Source organism: Salmo trutta, chromosome 19, assembly GCF_901001165.1.
Source record: "Salmo trutta chromosome 19, fSalTru1.1, whole genome shotgun sequence".
Classification (NCBI taxonomy): domain Eukaryota; kingdom Metazoa; phylum Chordata; class Actinopteri; order Salmoniformes; family Salmonidae; genus Salmo; species Salmo trutta.
In genome coordinates, this window is record NC_042975.1 from 17,499,592 (window position 1) to 17,521,085 (window position 21,494).

Sequence of the window (21,494 nt, forward strand, 5' to 3'; positions counted from 1 at the left end):
AAAGGTTTAGAGTAGACTGTACTTAAGAGCCAGTTCATCCACTCAGGAAGAGACTCAAATTAGATAGGAGAAAATCCTCAAGTAGTGTTGTTTACACTGTGTTCCAAAATATTTCAAATATCAAAAATATAGCCCCTCGTGGCAAAATATTGGAACGTTCATAAAGGAGGATTATTGTGACCTAATAATAGTACACATTCCACATTAAAATAATCTGTAAGCGAAAAGGAAGACATGTTTTCCCTGTTTCCTTTAGCGGAATCTGAGAAAAGCTGTGCACCAACAAACCCAATGTAATAAACTAGGTCGTGGACTCTACTCCTGCATCCATACTGTACTATATCACTTGTATCACCTGTCAACGATCATTATCATATATTGACCCTTAACCTTTGTTTTTCACAGGTGTCCATGAATTGTGACTACGTGTTTGTGAATGGGAAGGAGACGCGGGGCTCCATGAACGCCCGTGTCATTTTCAGCTACGAGCACCTCAGTGCCCCCTTAGAGCTGACCGTGTGGGTACCCAAACTCCCCCTTCAAGTGGAACTGTCCGACAGCAACCTGAGCTTCATCAAGGGCTGGAGGGTACCCATTCTTCCTGACCGCAGGTAGGACTCACCAACACACTAAACACAGCTCCCCTTTGTGTGTAGTGTTAGAGTGGAGAGCACTGCTCTTTTAGAGCTGATGTTTCTTGTATTTATTTTAATTAATTTTGAGGTTACTGCATTCTAGTGTGGTTTGCTGCACTCTAGTTGAGACACTAGCCTAGATGTCATTGTCTTCCTCAACTTAATGTTTTTAGTCTTTACCCCTTGCACTGTCATGTATCGTTTCAATTGTGCACCCCATGTTTTGCTTGTGTCGTGTGTGTGTGTGTGTTACATGTCGTCCTAGTGACGCAATTCTATGCAAATCTGCCTAACCAATGTTTATGCCTCTTAGGCCTTATCTTTGTTTGCACGACTACTGCCTGTGCACACATTTTATTAGAGTTTAAGTCACGTATCTCTCTTAATGAATTGAACGAAACTAAGACGTTTGTCTGAGAACAGGACGTTAAGCAAATTCCATACCGGATTGACAGTAAATTCATGGCAAGCTTTTAGGTCCGGTTTCCCAGACACAGATTAAACCTAGTTCTGAAACCTAGTTCTGAAAAAACTTTTTCAAAAGAGTTTCTCGATTGAGGATCTTTTTAATCCAGGACTAGGCTTAAAATCAGTGTCCGGGAAACAGGCCGCTAAAGTTTAAAATGTTTTGAACCATCAATGAACCATCAATTTACAACATTAACTACTGTCTTCAAATTTTTGTAGGGAATAGGAAAAAACAACTGCAGAAGGCTTCATTCCGCCATTTTGGCAAAACATTTAGCACTTAACTAGATGTTTGCGATGTTGTCAGAACAAGGACAAAAAAACACCTCACTGTGCATTAAACACTTAGATGTGCTGTTTTTACTTTTTTTTTATATATAACAGATACCACCAAACTATGCTATTAATTTAGCTGTAATTTAATCGCCTTTTATTTGGTCTCCCCTCAGAACACAATCCATTTGGCTCACTTCTCACTCTGTCTCTCATCTCTCACTCTTGCTCTCTCATATCTCTCGCTATCTCTCCTAACACAACACTGTTTAAGCCTTAAGCTTTATCAAGGGCCAGGTCTCTTGGACCGCAATGTGTGTGTTTGCTACATTGCAGCTGCATTGCTCACTGGCTGTGTTATCCAGTAATGTGTTCTAAAAGAGGACAGAAAGTTAATCGGGTAGGCCGGCCGATGTGCAGCAAAGATCCTAATAAGAACAGACACTCCTCTGAAGAAAAAAAACATAGGTATGGCCTTAACATGGGAAGCTCTCTGACCTGAGCAAAGAGTCATGAAACTCCATGAGGAGAGTCACGCTGTCTATCGGATTTACCCTAGTCTTAACTGAATACTCGTCTACATTATTGTCTCTCCACTTCTATTGTGGCTTTATTGTACAAGTTGAAAAACACAGGCGAATGGCGCCTTTTAGCCTTGAATGTCTAGCGTTAGCCGGCCACGGGACATGATGCATGTTAGAGTATTGTCAGACCTTTTAGGGAACACAGGACAGGCCTCCTTGATATTCAGATGGGCTTTGGGAATCAATGGGTGGGATATGCTTTGTCAGTCACTGACAGCCCGCTGCCGCTCCTGCATCTTAAGTTATCTGAAAGGATAAGTCAAAGCAAAGATTAATTAGCCTTGGGAATGGAGGAGAGCTTTTTAGCATTTAAGAGGAAAGCCGGCAGCTTGTCAGGCTGTTGAGAAACGTTTGGCAAGTATTACATCTTCTGGAGGAACATATTGGGCTTGGTTGGGATGCACTGACCGTGTTCTCCCCCTGTCCATCTAAGCATCCATTGATTTAGGAATGGAAGGCACACGTCCAAATCTTGCTTGTTTGGAAGTTTTTGGGGGAGTTTCGTGCCGGCTTGGATAACTTTTCCCTCACAAAGGGCACATTGGAACAGACACTGTAACAGATGTCCTCCACATGGATTAGTGTTGGGCCTCTCATCAAATCAAGTGCTAAATTATATAATGATAAGAAGCAATTAAGAACATAAGCTCCCGAAACAGGATGCAGGATTTAACTACACCACAGTATATTCCACAAACATATTGAGTTACAAGATGCATCATTAAAGGTTATGATAAGCCATTGAGCTACTGCTGAAACGGCTTCGTAAATAGTACAGCAAATACATTTTTACATGGTAACCCTTACTTTGTTGTACACTTTGATACTGGTAATGATATTGACAATGGTTACGGTTTTGACACTGTTAATGGTATTGACACTGTTTACATCATTGACAGTTTCTCTCTCTCTCTCTCTGTCTCTCTGTCTCTCTGTCTCTGTCTCTGTGTCTGTCTCTCTGTCTCAGGAGCGCCAGAGACAGTGACACAGATGACGACGAGGACGACCGGCGGGTGAGCCGGGGCTGCACCTTGCAGTACCAGCGTTCCCTTGTCAAGGTGCTAACCCAGTTCCACACCACCTCCACTGAGGGCACCGACCAGGTCATCACCATGCTGGGGCCCGACTGGCAGGTGGAAGTGACTGACCTGGTTCAGGACTCGCTGAAGGTGGTCGACCCCAGGATAGCCGAGCTGGTGGACCGCACCGTGCTGGTGGGCCTGGAGCTGGGCTCCACTGTACTGAAGGTATAGAAACTTGGCTAGGTCACCAAAGTCTGTAAAAAGGAAATGTCTTCTTTCAATTGCCTCTTTTACCTCATAGATGTTCGCCCATCTCATAAATGTTATAGGCTAGGGCACTAGAGACAAATAGGAAATTGACACTGAGGTAGACAAAATGCTTCAGTTTGGATCATACTGACCAAATTGCAGCTGTAATATGCAGAAGCACTCAGAGTGCGCAACAAAATATTTTGTACTTTACACTGACCTAGACGAACTGGACAGGTGAAAGAAGGAAATTAGACGTCTTCTTCATCGCTTTCACCCATTTTGTCTTTGTAAAGAAAGCCTCTTTAAGATGATGAAATGATAAATGAGATCTGTCCAAACTTGCTTTTAAAGATGGCTCCATCTGCATAGGCATGTAGTCTATATGGGCTTCCGCTTAGCCTCCCATTATGCAGCTCTACCATTCAACCTGAGTGATTGATGGCATAGAAAACCATACTTATTGAAGGCTGTAAGAAATTAAAAGATCTCAAGCTTACACCGTATTTTATGGCACATTAGGAAAATGAAGAGTAGCCTATTTCTCACTACTAACCCATATTAGTGGAGCAATTAAAAAATAAAAAATGTAACCTTTATTTAACTAGGCAATTAAGTTAAGAAAAAATTATTATTTACAAGGACGGCCTATCCTGGCCAAATCCGGACGATGCTGGGCCAATTGTGCGCCGCTCTATGGGACTCCCAGTTTCTCACTACCAACCCCTGTTGGTGGAGCGAATAATTTATTTATAAAAATGTAACCTTAATTTAACTAGGCAAGCCAGTTAAGAACAAATTCTTATTTACAATGACGGCCTATCCTGGCCAAACCCAGACGACGCTGGGAAGATTGTGTGCCACCCTATGGGACTCCCAATCACAGCCGGATGTGCACTGAGTTGCAGTGCCTTAGACCGCTGCGCCACTCAGGAGTCCGTGAGTCCATGAATCTACTCTCAAACTAAATTATTTCACTTAGAGGGTTCACTGATAAATAAATGAGTTATAAGACCTTTTTCATTAATCGAACGCCATTTTCCAAACAATCATTTAATCGGGGGGAGTAGTCTGGAAGATTTGATAATGGGCAACAGTTTAATCCCACCATCTTGACTTCAAGGGGTTTCATTTCGGAGCTAATTATTGTTTTTGAATGAAAGTACGGCACCACAAAAGGTGTAAGAGTCAGATTTTGTATTGTTTTTCGTTTAGATGTTTATTTATTTTACATTAAATGCATTACGAAATATGACATAATTTTAGAGCTTTGTAATTAACATTCCGAAGCATATTGAGAACATTTAATTGCCAAAACATTGAAAACATTTAATTGTTTCTAACAACACAGAATTAAACAATTAATAAGAGCCCCATGATGGTAGGGATTGCCCATTACTGCTTATCACTTATTAACCATCTTTTATTCACATGACTTTACTTAAATAAAATATTTCAGATGTGTATATTATTATTTTTTTATTTGATGACTATTATTTAATTTCTTAAAGTCATCGTCTCATCTCTGCTCAGGCAGTAGCAGCCAGACAGCCATCTAACGTTATCCCTGTGCTCCCCAACGAGTCATACTAAACTCTGCGTTTATTTTCAGCAAACTTAACATGTGTAAATATTTGTATGAACATAACAAGATTCAAGAACCGAGACATTAACTGAAGGCCCTAGACCTCACCCTCCAATCCAACAGGTCCCAGACGTGTTCAATGGGATTGAGATCCGGGCTCTTCGCTGGCCATAGCAGAACACTGACATTCCTGTCTTGCAGGAAATCACGCACAGAACGAGCAGTATGGCTGGTGGCATTGTCATGCTGGAGGGTCATGTCAGGATGAGCCTGCAGGAAGGGTACCACATGAGGGAGATTGCCTCTCTCAGCCTATTGCGGACAGTCTGAGCACTGATGGAGGGATTGTGCGTTCCTGGTGTACTCGGGCAGTTGTTGTTGCCATCCTGTACCTGTCCCGCAGGTGTGATGTTCGAATGTACCGATCCTGTGCAGGTGTTGTTACACGTGGTCTGCCACAGCGAGGACGATCAGCTGTTCGTCCTGTCTCCCTGTAGCGTTGTCTTAAGCGTCCTACAGAACGGACATTGCAATTTATTGCCTTGCCACATCTGCAGTCCTCATGCCTCCTTGCAGCATGCCTAAGGCACATTCACGCAGATGAGCAGAGACCCTGGGCATCTTTCTTTTGGTGTTTTTCATTGTCAGTAGAAAAGCCTCTTTAGTGTCCTAAGTTTTCATAACTGTGACCTTAATTGCCTACCATCTGTAAGCTGTTAGTGTCTTAACAACCGTTCCACAGGTGCATGTTCATTAATTGTTTATGGTTCATTGAATAAGCATGGGAAACAGTGTTCAAACCCTTTACAATGTGAAGTTATTTAGATTTTTACAAATTATTATCATGTGCAGGGCCAGAAAGAAGTGCAGTGGATTCTGGTTGTTGTAGATAATAAAAAAAATACGCAAATCAAATTTTTTAGGTGCTGGACAGATGAACGTGTCAAAGAAAAAAAGCAATTTTTTGCAACTTTGGTATGCTTCCATAGGAAAATATTCAACCTAGTTTAGCGCAGAAAACGTGGTAATTAACTACAATGAAAAAAGGAATGTCCGCAACTGCTCCCATGGTGATTTAATCAGGCGCACAATAAAAACAATATTTCGATCCGAGTTGGATTTTCGTCAGACCGGACGAATATCCAACTCTGATCGAAACGTCGTGATGATTTCTCTCTAGAGAAACGGCGTGTAGAGCTCACAAAAAAAAAATGCAAGTAATTGAACCAATATCGGTCAATTTGTTGTTTAATAATACAAAAAAACGACATTTTAGTTCATCGCTCAGCACTACTTTATAGGGCAGGGGTATTCAAACTCTTACCCTACGAGGTTCCGCACCCTGCTGCTTTTCTGATCTACTTGATCATTAATTTCACACAGTCCCTGATTAGAGGGGAACAATTAAAAAACACATTGAAACTGGCTTCGAGGTCCAGAGTTGAGATTAAGGGTTATACGGAAAGGGGGCCATTTGCGACACAACCATAGACATTGGTGAGGTGTACTTATAACACCCATTTCTGTCAGCATCACACAGAGTGTAATGGAGTGACGGAACGCTTGATAATGGTTGTTAGTACAGGAGAAGTGCATCCTAACCTATGACCTATGTACTGCATGGACCTATGTGTGGTATGGCTCCAAATTTGTGTTGCGTTAGCTTTGACCTAGATTCAAAATAATGTGTACAATCCACACTCTTAAAAGAGTTTAACTTAAAGGTACTTCTTTTCAGTTTTTTTATTTTTTATTAATGTTTTACTAAAAGACTAGTACTAGCCTACACATAGAAGTGGTCCATTTGTATGCTTTGGGTAATTTCTACCTATTTCTGTTATTTCTGTTTGTAATTACACAGTCATTTATTTCATTGTGAATCAATTATCCACATTCATTTTGACCAAACAAAAACAAAGCTTAGTTATTCACCCTGATAATTTACTGCTACCGCGGTGGCTACTCAAATGAGTCAGAAAAACACAGGTGCCTAACTCAAAGGTTTTTTAGAGACAAAACCCAGGGTGGAGAACTGTCCTGCTTAGAGTACTTCATCATTCAACTGAATTCCCCACCTTTTGTGAAACTTTAGAAGTCATGTATTCATGTACTTTCATCCCCCGCGGTTACATTTTATGAGCGTAGGGGAGAAAAAGGAGAGACGGACTACCAATGAACTGGAACTCTCCTCTCCAGCACATCTGATCCCGAAAATATGCATTTGGGAGTCCCCGACGGCAGACCTTGGGATCAGAAGACGACACTTTGTCCTCTCTGGTGACATACGCGGCCGGTGACGTCAAGCCACATTGAGCCATCATAAAAAGCGGTTAATAGCATTCTATGTACACGTCACCTTACCAGACAGTCCAGCCTCTTCAGCACACTATACTCAACAGATCAGGATGGCAACTCTGTCTCTGTGTTAACGGGCTCTTACTACTTTTTAATGGGTGTTTTGAACAGGGAGAAGGGCTGTAATGATAACAGATTGCCAAATTAGTGTGCTGTTAGGATGGTAAGATTTTGAGCACTATTAAATGTTATTATGGCCGTTAGAGGCCAAATTAACAAAGGCAGAGGCTCTCAATGCCCCTCTTCACTGTAGATTTGGCATGAGCTCCAATTGCTACAGAAGTGGAACAACCAACCGGGCTCGGATGAGCAAGAGGGAAAATATTTGGATAGATAATGATGCACTATGCCTGAAGGTGAACAAGCTATTTGGATAATGAGAAAAGCCAGTCTGCGGTCATCTCTAGTCATCTCTAGCCGCTGTTGTCACCAGAGCAGTACACATACAATTAATAATGACTGGAAAAAGTATTAATCCTCTAAAAAATAGAGCTTAAAATAATCCAAAAATGACAAAACATAGGTATTTCATTGGGGGAGAACCTGTCATATCATCTAAACCATTTTACAGGCCTTCCTGTATTTTACACAGGCAGCCTTATACATCTGAGTGCTGATGTAAAAATAAAATAGAAAAGTTAAGTCCTTTATGACTCACAGAGGAAGGCGAGTGCTTCTGTGGTTGACTTTTCCCACATGACCTTTACGAAGCAATCGGAGGCAACAACAAAAAGGTGAAATAATGAGCTGTAAATGCCGTGTTTGGCCCCTTGATGGAGGCAGACCTGTCAAGGCCCCAAGATTAGCTCGAGATGGGTGAGGTTTTTATTTTGTATTTTGTGTACTGCAGCTATCCGAAGGACTCACATTTTTGCCAAACACCCACTGGAGAGAGGTCAAGAGGTCAAGTGTAGGGCACAGGGAGGCTGTAAGTGGCAGCCCCCGGGCAGCATACGGTGTCTGGTGCTTTTATTTTGGCTTGAGTGTCTCATTTAACACACACTTACACAGAAGATGGACAGAAAGACAGACTCATATCCCACTTGTCTGTATTTTCCTGTCATGACACAAAATGCTTGGTGTGACAGTCAAAAGGTCTCTTGCCATTTGCAGGTGGAGTCTCCACTCGCCGTGGAGGCCATGTTGGGAGAGGCGTCGTTTTCCGTCACCGATGAGAAAGTCTCCATCTTGGAACTTCGCGTCCACGCCATCTCTGGACTTTCTTTGTCACTACAGCCCAGCCCTGGCAACAGTCACACTATGGTCGCCAAGGCAACTGGCCTGCAGACACTTGCTGCACCAAAGCAGGTACTGTATACTAATATATAAGATGATACATGTAGAGGGCATTGAGTTTATGTGTGGATGTCAGCTTTGAGGATATAAAACATTAAGAACCCCTGCTCTTTCCATGACATAGACTGACCAGGTGAATCCATGTCAAAGCTATGATCTCTTATTGATGTCACTTGTTAAATATACTTCAATTAGTATAGATGAAGGGGAGGAGACTGGTTAAAGAAGGATTTGTAAGCCTTGAGACCATTGAGACATGTATTGGGTATGTATGCCATTCAGAGGTTGAATGGGCAAGTCAAAAAATGTAAGAGCCTTTGAATAGGATTTGGTAGTAGGTGCCAGGAGCACCGGTTTGTGTCAAGAACTGCAATACTGCTGGGTTTTTCACGCTCAACAGTTTCCCGTATGTATCAAGATTGGTCCACCACCCAAAGGACATTCAGCCAACTTGACACAACTGTGGGAAGCATTGGAGTCAACATGGGCCAGCATACCTGTGGAACGCTTTCGACACCTTGTAGAGTCCATGCCACGACTAATTGAGGCTGTTCCCAATATTAAGAAGGTGTTCCTAATGTTTAATATACTCAGTGAATGTTTATAGACGTAAGCAACCTGTCATCATTTTGTTTGGTACTCAGGTGAGTATAGATGAGTTCATTTTCACCAAGGTACCTATTGAGCTTGGTGTCTTTTGATCTTGTTAATAAAATACCACTGTAACTGTATGACTCATTGAACATAAAGCTCTTCTTCAATGTACAGACCTGATTCATGTTGGCCTTCATAGATACTCAATGACAAAATACATTTTCAGGTCTAAATAATAAAACATTGTCAAACCAGCTGCCTCATAGTACAGAAGGCATTGCCATGGTTACAGTGTCTGAATGTGCCAGGACATGCCTTCTCACACCTTTGGAGGAAGGTCACTCCAGCGAACACAACACTGTACTGTTCTCTATCTCTATAGTACGTCTTCTCATTGAAAGCCATTTAATACATGTTTTATCTAAATGGTGTGAAGAGGACATTCTATTCATTTCTATTCTCAAGGCATTGCAGCTGGAGCACCACAATTATTTGAAGTGGTGCTACAGCATGTCTTCATGAATATTCCTTAATGAACAAAAATCATACAGTGCATTCAGAAAGTATTCAGGCCCCTTCCCTTTTTTCACGTTTTGTTACATTACAGCCTTATTCTAAAATTTATGAAATAAAAAATATCCTCATCAATCTACACACAATACCCCATAATGACAAAGCAAAAACTGTTATTTTGAAATGTTAGCAAATGTATTAAAATAAAAAACAGATACTTTATTTACATGTATTCAGGCCCATTGCTATGAGACTCGAAATTGAGCTTGGGTGCATCCTGTTTCCATTGATCATCCTTCAGATTTTACTATAACTTGTTTAGAGTCCACCAAATCAATTTATTGGACCTGATTTGGGAAAGGCACACACCTGTCTATTTAAGGTCCTACAGTTGACAGTGCATGTCAGAGTAAAAACCAAACCATGAGGTTGAGGGAATTATCCATAGAGCTCCGAGACACAATTGTGTCGAGGCACAGATCTGGGGAAGGGTACCAAATAATTTTTTAAGCATTGAAGGTCCCCAAGAACACAGTGGCCTCCATAATTCTTAAATGGTAGAAGTTTGGAACCACTAAGAGCTGGCCGCCCAGCCAAACTGAGCAATCGGGGGAGAAGGGCCTTGATAAAGGAGGTGACCAAGAACCCGATGGGCACTCTGACAGAGCTACAGTGTTCCTCTGTGGAAATCGGAGAACCTTCCAGAAGGACAACCATCTCTGCAGCAATCCACCAATCAGGTTTTTATGGTAGTGGCCAGACATAAGCCACTCCTCAGTAAAAGGCACATGGCAGCCCGCTTGGAGTTTGCCAAAAGGCAGCTAAAGCACTCTCAGACCATGAGAAACAAGATTCTCTGGTCTGATGAAACCAAGATTGAACTATTTGGCTTGAATGCCAAGCGTCACGTCTGGAGGAAACTTGGCACCATCCCTATGGTGAAACATGGTGGTGGCAGCATCATGCTGTGGGGATGTTTTGCAGGGACTGGGAGACTAGTCAGGGTTGAGGGAAAGATGAACGGAGCAAAGTACAGAGAGCTCCTTAATGAAAACCTGCTCCAGGGTGTTCAGGAACTCAGTGTGGGGCACAGACAAGACAATGCAGGAGTGACTTTGGGACAAGTCTCTGAATGTCCTTGAGTGGCTCAGCCGGAGCTTGGACTTGAACATCTCTGGAGAGACCTGAAATATCTGTGCAGTGACGGTCCCCATCCAACCTGACAGAGCTTGAAAGGATCTGCAGAGAAGAATGGGAGAAACTCCCCAAATACTGGTGTGCCAAGCTTGTAGCATCATACTCAAGGCAGGTAATTGCTGCCAAAGGTGCTTCAACAAAGTACTGATTAAAGGTTCTGAATACTTAAGTAAATGTGATATTTCTAGGTTTTTTAACCTCCTAATGAAGTCAGTTGTATAGAGAAGTTCCAGGAAAACAACGAATGTTAAGTTCAGTTTATTAAACTAAGCATACAGTACTGAGTACAGTGCATAATGCCATTTGCCTATTTAAAACAAAGGAAAAGTTATGCAAGCCATTACATACAGATCTGGGAAAGCTTAAGACGAAAGCAATTGCTTACAGAGACTGACATCTTAACAACCTCTATGTTGTTTAGGTGCAAACCTCTTAAGGATCAGACCCTTTTTTCAATTTTTGCCTAAAATAACATACCCAAATCTAACTGCTTGTAGCTCAGGACCTGAAGCAAGGATATGCATATTCTTGATACCATTTGAAAGGAAACACTTTGAAGTTTGTGGAAATGTGAAATGAATGTAGGAGGATATAACACATTAGATCTGGTAAAAGATAATACAAAGAAAAAAACGTGTTTTCTATTATTACTTGTTTTTCCCATCATTTTTGAAATGCAAGAGAAAGGCCATTATATCACTTAGGAGTCTAGGCGCAATTTAGATTTTGGCCACTAGATGGCAGCAGTGTATGTGCAAGGTTTTAGACTGAGCCAATGAACCATTGCTTTGTATCAAGTCTGCCCAAATGTGCCTAATTGGTCAATTGATACATTATCAAGTATATAGCTGTGCACTCTCCTCAAACAATAGCTACTGTAAATTGGACAGTGAAAGAATTTAAGTTTTCTGCCGATAAGACTTGTCTATGTCCTGGGAAATGTTCTTGTTACTTACAACGTCATGCTAATTACATTAGCGCATGTTAGCTCAACCATCCCACAGGGGGACACCAATCCCGTAGAGGTTAATGCATGGGTGTCATTTTTTTATACATACTAAAGTTGGAAAAACAGTCTTTCTTACCGGCATTACACCATAGGGGTTGATTTCCATAGGGAAACGTCAGTAACACTGCATCCAACCTGCTAATATGAACCTGGAATTGAACATCTGTGGGAAGCAGCTCATGAATTTTCATGACATCACACACATCCAGAAAATGGACTGTTGACGCTCGCAGTGCTCATTAGACTATTTGCCTTATTGCTGTGCTGCGCCCAAACAGCCCTCCAACACACAAGCCTGAAAAGAAATCTGATTTGTTACAAAAACAGTGAACGTCTCATCACACCAGCAAAAATACATCTTGTTTAATAAAAGTCAGAGGAATCGGCCTTATTTACGGCATGTTTGAGTCTTGCAACTGGGGACTTCAGTTTCTCTAAATCCTCCCAAAGAATGAATTGGGCACAGTCCTTTACCTTTTCCTGAGAAGCCAGATCGCACTGTGTTGTTTCACACTTGGGTCGTTCATATTCCCCCACAACGAGAGAACATAGCCAGGTTTCAATGCCTTGGAAATTGGGGGCGACAGCTCTTGTTTCTCCACCAACTCTCTCTCTGTGCTGGCGGTGGCCAAACAAAACTAAACCGTCAGGGCCCGGTATTTAATTCCAATTTAATCTCACCTTCCGCTGCTTGGCCACCTTACATTTAATTAGCATAATGTATTGTCCTAAAGTGCTTTCTGAGGCTGGGCCATAAAAGACAGCCAATCCCTCCACCAGTGGACCTCTCCGAGGGGTGCTCAGGTTATTTCACACCATTTGATTCTGTTTCACAGGAGAAACCTCACCCGCCGCGTCTGCTAAATGTCCCCTTTCTTACTCCATGAATGAATGAGAGCCATAAACTACAACTGAGGGAAGTGAATAAGCCAAGGTCTCTTTCTATTAGCCTGGAATCCGCCCCATTTTTATTATTTTTATTAGGTTATATGTGCATTTGATTAACATTTGTTCATTTCAACCATCCCGAGTGTGAACTGTGATCTCGTTTGCCAGGGCAGCTATTGTCATTTAGCATCTAAGAACAGAGAGGATGCACAAATCCTCCCTTCTATGAGTCAGCAATGCTTTGGCTGTCTAAGTCACAGAGATCCTATTTAATTTTATGGTCTAATTTCCCTTCTGGGGAAATACTGTTGATCTGTTAACCACAGTTAATCCTGAGCTCTCCAAAGAGGACTTAATAAATAGGTAACAATGATTGATTCATTATCCTATTGAGGAATTATAATTAGAACATTCCAGTCACCCTCGAGTATACTGAGTACTTTGTTTGCTTTGTGTCTAACCTTTTTAACATGTTGGTGTACTACTAGTGGCTTCATCAGGACAGGGTGTCATACTCAATGTATTATTTAAATCACGTTTCAAAGGCCCCATTCATCTTGACAAGTGGAGATGACAGAGGCCCGTGTTCGAACAGGAATGTCATAGCAACCTTGAAGTTCAGTATCCTCCGCCTGAATCAAAGAAAAATATGTCTACACTCTCAAACAGAGCGTTCCAATCCAGACAGAATTTGGATAAATGCCTCTCCCGTTAGAATATGAAAAGACATCTCGGTTGGGGACTAAAAGTGCTCTGTCAGAAAAGCTATTTTCTTTTGTCAGCCCTACAGAGCAGGTACGCTAGGCTGAGCTGAGAGGTATTGTTTTAGCAGGAGCCAAAGGAATGCTTCTGTCAAAAACCACCTCGTTACTTGGAGACATGGCCACCGAACATTGCCATTACTCTCATGAAGCCAGACTCAAGCTGTCAGGTAAAGTGCTGTGCAGTTGTGCAGCTCTGTCTGTTGTTTGTCTGCAGGACAACAGTTGCAAAACACCCACTCACCCCTCCTTTCTTAGAGCGAGCTTTGTGTTCGCTGGCGTACACTACTGAGACAGACCGCCTGTGTGTGTCTCGGTCTGTGCCGAGGCAGGGGGTGCCAATGTTTAGAGATGCTTAGAAGATTTAGGGATCGAACGAGTCAGAGACTTCAAAGGCAGGAATTGGACTCACATATATTCACATCATACATCATATGTAGAGGAGTGAAAGAGCATCTGTTTGAACCATCGAAATGATCAGTTTTCGAAGAAACAACTATATCAACCAATGTTTGTAATTTCTAAACATGAATCCTGTAGTTTGTTTTGCAGCATATTGTTATTTGGCAAATCTGTTTGTTTCTTCAAGACATTAAAAAGGTGTCTCTCTCTAGCCTTCTAGGAAAGTTTGTCCATGGGGTTACTGTATGAATAATTCATCTGTGAAATGCTCCGGCATAGCAAAAATGGCATTTGAAAGCTGCATTTAACTAACAAAAATACTAAAAACAACCTTTTCCTCTTGTTGGTATCACAGGAGGCCAGCTTGTCCATCTGGCTTTACTACAGCGACAGCACTGCATCGCCTCTGACCTTCTTCGACCCGAAGGACTACAACCTCAACGCTTCCACACTGGACGACAAGGTGGTGTCCATATCCCAGGAGCCTCAGCAGCGCTGGCCGGTGGTTGTGGCGGAGGGCGAGGGCTCCGGGGAGATGGTGCGTATGGAGATGACCATCTGCGAGGCCTGTCAGAAGACCAAGCGCAAGAGTGTCATCGCTTCGGCCCCTGTGTACGTGAAAGTCCACTTCGGCCCGGAGGAAGACTCCGAGGAAGAAATGGAAAGCGAGATCGAAAGCGAGCCAGCCCGTGTCACCAGGCGGCCGGTGGTGGACTCCAACCTCGGCGACGGAGGCTTCGAGCCGTCCAACGAGCAGCCGGCGAGCGTTCCCATCGACTACACCAACTTCCCGACCATCAGCAACCAGGAGAGGCCCACCGAGGGAGAGGAAGAAGAGGAAGATGATGATTTCATCCATGCGCCCCGCAGCATGACCGACTTGGAGATCGGCATGTACGCCCTCCTGGGCGTCTTCTGCCTTGCCATCCTGGTCTTCCTCATCAACTGCATTGTGTTTGTCCTCAAGTACCGCCACAAGAGAATCCCCCCTGAGGGCCAGGCCAATATGGACCATTCCCACCACTGGGTTTTTTTAGGGAATGGACAGCCCTTGAGGGCCCAGAGTGAGCTTTCACCCCAGACGGTGGAGAGCCCCATTAACCCCCTGGAAGGGGTACAGACTTGTTGCCATGGTGACCACCACAGCAGCGGCAGCTCCCAGACAAGCGTTCAGAGCCAGGTCCACGGGAGGGGCGACGGCAGCTCTGGGGGCTCCACCAAGGAGCATGGCGAGGAGGCCAGCTCGCCAACCTCCAAGCGCAAGCGCGTCAAGTTCACCACCTTCACCACGCTCCCCACAGAAGACATGCCCTACAACTCCATCCCCATTGCAGATGAAGAGGACATTCAGTGGGTCTGCCAGGACATGGGCTTCCAGGACCCAGAGGAACTTCATGATTACATGCGCAGGATAAAGGAAATAGCCTGAAGGGGCGGCTGTTAAGAAGCACCCTCCTTACAGCTTTCAAAAAATACTTTCCTTTCTATTTTTCTCTTTTTTCACTTTAGTGAGAGAGAACTTTTCACAAACAAAAAGCAAGGCCAACTACACTTCTGTTTTTGTTCGTTTTCTTTTTCTTTGCACAGTGCCGTTTCCCGTACACACTTTTTTGGAAGTCAAAAAAAAAATGGAAAGCCAAAGACTAGACGAGAATTTTAAACGCTAGAGAAATGGCTATGTCTGGATGTCCCTTCTACAGAGGTAGAGTAGTACACTCTCAAATGGAATTATAAGCTTCAGTCGTGAGCACTGTTCCGCAGGATGGATTTTAAGTGCTCCGTCACTCCTACTGGAGGTTAGTTAGCGAGCCTGATATGGACAGGAGTGTTTTTAGCAGGATGGGTTGGGTCTTGGCTCTGTGTTTGTCGGGTTGTCCCAACACCAAGTACCTTCTCCAACAAAGAGGCCTTCGATGTGCAGATTACATTTTCAGAGAAACAGCTTTTGGGACGCATTGTTTTACACCAACACAGAACAACATGATGGACAACCAATTGTCAAAGACGCTTATTAAAAACAATGTTACCAATTAATTTTACTTTGCCAGAGTAGGGAAGCATTCGTCAATGGCAGAACCTCCTTCATTGTTCTTGGTACAGCACATGCTATGATTTCATTCAATATCATTACTGTACATTTTGCTACATTTCATACAAATTCCAAGCCAGTGTCCTAATAATGGTTTCATACACTTTCCTGATTAAGTCTAATGCCTTAGAATGGGTTATAGAATGGGTTTCACCGATCACAACTGATTTCAATGCTGACACCCTGTTTTCACACTTTGGGTTAGGGGCCAGTGCGGAGGGCAATTATCCAAAACGGTACAACTTGTCAAAGGTTTAGTTATATTGGGAAATACAAAAGCGTGTACGTATATTGTGAAGTAAACAATCTTCGACATTCTTTGCATGAAAGGAGATACTGAGGCGCAATTTTCCAAATTTGTAAATGTTTGTATTGTAATTATCTAATTATACCTAGACAATACTAAAGGACATATGTTGTATCATGCATTACATGCATGCCGTGCCAGACCTGCATCGTACAGCCCTCCCTCGTATGTACATACCATGACCAGCTGAGTTCCTCTTCAGCAGCAACATTACATTGAACTAGTTATTCATGCAGAGATAGAGAAGGGGGAACGTGTTGGCCCATCACTGTAAGCATAAAGTTTCCTCTGCAGTTTTTACTAAGATGTCCCACTGTACACCTGAGAATTACAATGGAAGAACTCTCATCCCACCAAAATATTTTGCAGCAGAAATCGTTCCATTTCCTTTTTTATTTTTAAACACGGTGACCTCGTGTAATCATGCTCCCCATTGAACACCAACGATTTTGTACCGAGTCACGATATTAATTTCCAATCAATCTAAACAGAGAATGAGAAGTACTATGTTTGGTCCAAAACATGTCCGTAATAAAGCATAGATGCTGCAAAGGAGCTGGTCATGACCATCACAGAAGCCAAGCACACTGGTGCTGACGCATTGGGCTATTGTTATGGTGGTGATGCCTTTTAAGTTTCTCAGGACTGTCTGTGTTTGATGAAATCTTAAATGTAATACTAGGAGTTTTGGTTAGTGAACCTGCACAAAATAGAATGACTGCAAATGATAAATGCAATGGGATTCCATTTATAGGTTTGGTTATGTAGAAGTGTTGGCTAGCTAGAGTGTGATGAAATTTAAAGCACTGGGTGGGATGATGACTGATTCTTTGAAGATCATGTTTCCTACTGATCTGAAGATCTGCCAAGTTTTTTTCAAGAGTAATGGAAAATAAACAGGATGGAAAACTGTTCAATCAGTTTTTAATTCAACTTTATTTGTGTGCTCTAGGGTGTGGATTTGCTGTGTTTTTGTTAATCATATGATGTGCAATATGACCACAATGGAAGAGCAAATGTCACCCAACCTCTCAATTTGAGTTATGAATCAATTCCAATCAATTAATTTCCACAAAAAACATCAACCTAGATGGCGGACATTTTGTCACCTGCTATTAAGTATTTTTTTTGCTATTCAGTTAATTTGATTTACAGCATGCCATGTGATGTGCGTTCCAAGTGGTTTCATTGAATAATGACCTAATTACACAATGTGATTAAATCTCAATCAAGCCCTATTAACATCTAAAGGTAAATGGTCTTCAAAATCAAAGACAACAATTCTTGCCCTCGCTTCAAACCCACGCTTTTGCAAAGAAACCGGTTGAGTTTTTTTTTAACCCCCAATTTAAACGATGGTGTCTCAGGATGAATGTATTGATTCTCTACTGTACTTTGATCATCAGATGGGTATTTTGTCTCATGTATTACTATGGTCAACCCAAATCAGTACCACTGCTTAACAACAACGGTGGATTAAGTTTCTAATAGCAGCTTTTTAACATTCTTTTTTTATAGTTCCGACTTTCCAATTTGATTATTCTTTCAGAGATCATAACAAATGTCTATTAAAAACATTTTATGGCTTCTGAGAATTTTTTTATGTTTCCTTTCTCAATGTATATATGTATATGCTAAACCATTTTTGTAATGTGACTTTGGTGAAGGTGTGCATACTTCAGTATACATCCTGTGTTTCTTCTGCAAGCTGCTGCTACTAGAGACTTTCTCACATGTGGATGAATACTTTTGAAGTGTACCCCCAGGTGGAGACATGGTGACCGTGCGCCAGCACACTGACAATACTATGTTCATGTACAGAGCACTGTTCAATTTCCTGTATTCTCCAGAAAAAGTAAACCCTTGTATTTCCCCCTTATATGTAAAGTACTAAAGAAAATACAATACATAAAAATCATGTGTCCTTTCTACTCATCATTATAGCACTGTCAGAAAAAAAGTGTAATTGGGTTACATACTGTGTATGTGTTCTAATTTATGGATGTATGCAGTTCCTTATCATTCAGTTTATCAGAAATAAGGAAGCCTAAAACTCCTGTCTGCAAACTCCACAACCACCACCACACACCAAACCCCAGACCCACATAAACACACACTTTTCATTCTACTACCATCATATGATTATAGGAGATTGGGACAAATTATAGTTGGGAGAAGTTAAATCAGAGATAGTACATTTAGTGAGATACCGCAGTTGGGATTCTCCCCATTGAGAAAAGTGTCCTCTGTTCCGGTCCGACTAAACGGGCGTGTCCTCTCGTGCCTGACTAACGGTCACCATAGAACTACACAGGTCCTGCACTGACCTGATACAAAGTTGTTTTCCCTCCAGTTTGGTCAATTGAAGGGGGAAAAATGTGGGGTATTGAACTGCTCAGAACTTTTTCAACTTAGATCAAATTCAGTTCTAGTCTACTGATGCCTCACCCCCACAAATCTGTCAGGTTTCATCTAATGTCTCTGGTTAAATGGATCAGTACATGTAGGTAGGCACTCACTATCTCCATGTATTGTACCTAGCGAGCCTAGGGCGGACCAGTCAAAGTACAGGCGTTAAATGGGAACCTGTGTGCTTGTCTGTTCCTGGTCTCCTACTGTATACGAGATACTGTATCTAGAGAATGGGTAATTTAGCCATCTGTCATTTAAGGCACGAGGACGGCTATATATCTGTTGGCCTCGGGGTAGGCTGACCTTAAGTCTTTCCAGTTAGATCTGCTGTCACGTCCTGACCAGTATAAGGGGTTATTGGTTATTGTAGTTTGGTCAGGACATGGCAGGGGGTATTTGTTTTATGTGGTTCGGGGTTTAATGGGATATGTATTTATGTAAGAGGGGTGTTTGTTTTATGTGTTCCGGGGTTTTTGGGTAATGTTCTTGTTTTGTATTCTATGGTTTTCTAGGTTGTGTATTTCTTTGTTGGCCTGGTATGGCTCTCAATCAGGAACAGCTGTACATCGTTGTTTCTGATTGAGAGTCATACTTAGGTAGCCTGTTTTCACCTGTCCCTTTGTGGGAAGTTGTGGTTGCATAGCTGTGTGTTTTAGCCTGCAATCCTATTCGTTCGATCGTTTTGTTTGTGTTCAATAAAAGTCATTATGAGCCCTCAACCCGCTGCGCCTCGGTTCACTACATATGACGACCGTTACAGAACTTCCCACCACAAATGGACCAAGCAGCGGGGTATGGAGCAACAAAGGAATTATGTGGAATATCCGGAAACTTGGACATGAGAGGAGATCCTGGACGGGACTGGACCATGGCACCAGGCTGGGGAATATCGTCGCCCACCGGAGGAGATAGAGGCAGCCAAGGCGGAGCGGCGCCGGTATGAGGCTCTATACACACGGTTGGCATTTAAGCCTGAGAGGCAGCCCCAATAATTATTTTTTGGGGGGCACATGGGTAGTTTGGCTGAGCCAGGATTAAGCCCCAAGCCAACTCCCCGTGCTTATCGGAGGCAGCCTGTTACTGGTTAGGTCCCATGCTATGGGGTGATGGGCACGGCATCGAGGCCAAGCATTCACAGGCGGGTGTGCGCGGTGCCAGCGACCCGCATTTGCCAGGGGGAAGCGGGCATCCAGCCAGTAAGGGTGGTGCCTGTACTGCATTCAAGACCGCCAGTGCGCCTTCCCGGCCCAGTGTATCCTGTTCCCGCTCCTCGCACTAGCCCTGAGGTACGTGTATCCAGTCTGGCGTCTCCTAAGCCAGCACGACGCACCAGGCCTCCAGTGCATCAGCCTAGTCCATCTCGTCCTGTTCCTGCTCCTCGCACTAGCCCTGAGGTGCGTGTATCCAGTCTGGCGTATCCAAAGCCAGTCCCACGCACCAGTCTTCCAGTGCGTCAGCCCAGTCCAACTCGTCCTGTTCCTGCTCCTCGCACTAGCCCTGAGGTGCGTGTATCCAGTCTGGCGTATCCAAAGCCAGTCTCACGCACCAGGCTTCCAGTGCGTCAGCCCAGTCCAACTTGTCCAGTTCCTGCTCCTTGCACTAGCCCTGAGGTGCGTGTATCCAGTCTGGCGTATCCAAAGCCAGTCCCACGCACCAGGCTTCCAGTGCGTCAGCCCAGTCCAACTCATCCTGTTCCTGCTCCTCGCACTAGCCTTGAGGTGCGTGTCTCCCGTCTGGTACCTCCACTACCAGCCCCACGCATCAGGCTTCCAGTGTGTCAGCCCAGTCCAGAGCTTCCGACGACAGTACCCCGTCCAGAGCTTCCGGCAATAGTGCCTCGTCCAGAGCTTCCGGCGACAGTGCCCCGTCCAGAGCTTCCGGCGACAGTGCCCCGTCCAGAGCTTCCGGCGACAGTGCCCCGTCCAGAGCTTCCGGCGACAGTGCCCCGTCCAGGGCGTCCGGCGACAGTGCCCCGTCCAGAGTGTCCGGCGACAGTGCCCCGTCCAGAGTGTCCGGCGACAGTGCCCCGTCCAGAGTGTCCGGCGACAGTGCCCCGTCCAGAGTGTCCGGCGACAGTGCCGTCCAGAGTGTCCGGCGACAGTGCCGTCCAGAGTGTCCGGCGACAGTGCCCAGTCTAGAGACGGCCTGCAGTCCGGAACCGAGTGAGATGGCCCGCAGTCCGGAACCGTTGCAGCCAGAGTCGCCCTACAGTCCGGAGCTCCCAGAGTCGCCCTACAGTCCGGAGCTCCCAGAGTCGCCCTACAGTCCGGAGCTCCCAGAGTTGCCCTTCTGCCCCAGGTATACAGCAAAGCGCTTCAGCCCAAGGTCTACAGCGACGCGCTTCAGCCCGAGGTATTCAGCGGGGGTGGACAGGTTAGGTGGTGGACTAAGGCCAGAGCCTGAGCCACCTCCACAGTAGGAGGATTGGGGAGGGGGGGTGTAGCACGGGAACCGTCGGTGACGGCAGCCACCCTCCCTTCCCTCCCTTTAGTTTGGGGGGTTTATTTTGTGTTTATTTTTTGTGTGAGCTGCATCCGGGGTCTGCACCTTTGGGGGGGGGGGGGTACTGTCACGTCCTGACCAGTATAAGGGGTTATTGGTTATTGTAGTTTGGTCAGGACGTGGCAGGGGGTATTTGTTTTATGTGGTTCGGGGTTTAATGGGATATGTATTTATGTAAGAGGGGTGTTTGTTTTATGTGTTCCGGGGTTTTACGGGTAATGTTCTTGTTTTGTATTTCTATGGTTTTCTAGGTTGTGTATTTCTTTGTTGGCCTGGTATGGCTCTCAATCAGGAACAGCTGTACATCGTTGTTTCTGATTGAGAGTCATACTTAGGTAGCCTGTTTACACCTG

The 21,494-nt window shown here is 43.9% G+C and overlaps 1 protein-coding gene across 3 annotated transcripts in view; it reads left to right on the forward strand.

Moving 5' to 3' along the window:
- tmem132e (transmembrane protein 132E) overlaps nt 1–18,145 on the forward strand; it is a 370,949-nt gene extending 352,804 nt beyond the window's left edge. For all 3 annotated transcript variants that reach the window (XM_029699923.1, XM_029699922.1, XM_029699925.1), the window contains exons 6-9: nt 406–611; nt 2,928–3,207; nt 8,285–8,479; nt 14,187–18,145. In XM_029699923.1, the coding sequence (XP_029555783.1) occupies nt 406–611; nt 2,928–3,207; nt 8,285–8,479; nt 14,187–15,260 (1,755 nt within the window). In that variant the 3' untranslated portion in view covers nt 15,261–18,145. The remainder of the gene's footprint in view (nt 1–405; nt 612–2,927; nt 3,208–8,284; nt 8,480–14,186) is intronic.
- The last annotated feature ends 3,349 nt before the right edge of the window (nt 18,146–21,494 follow it).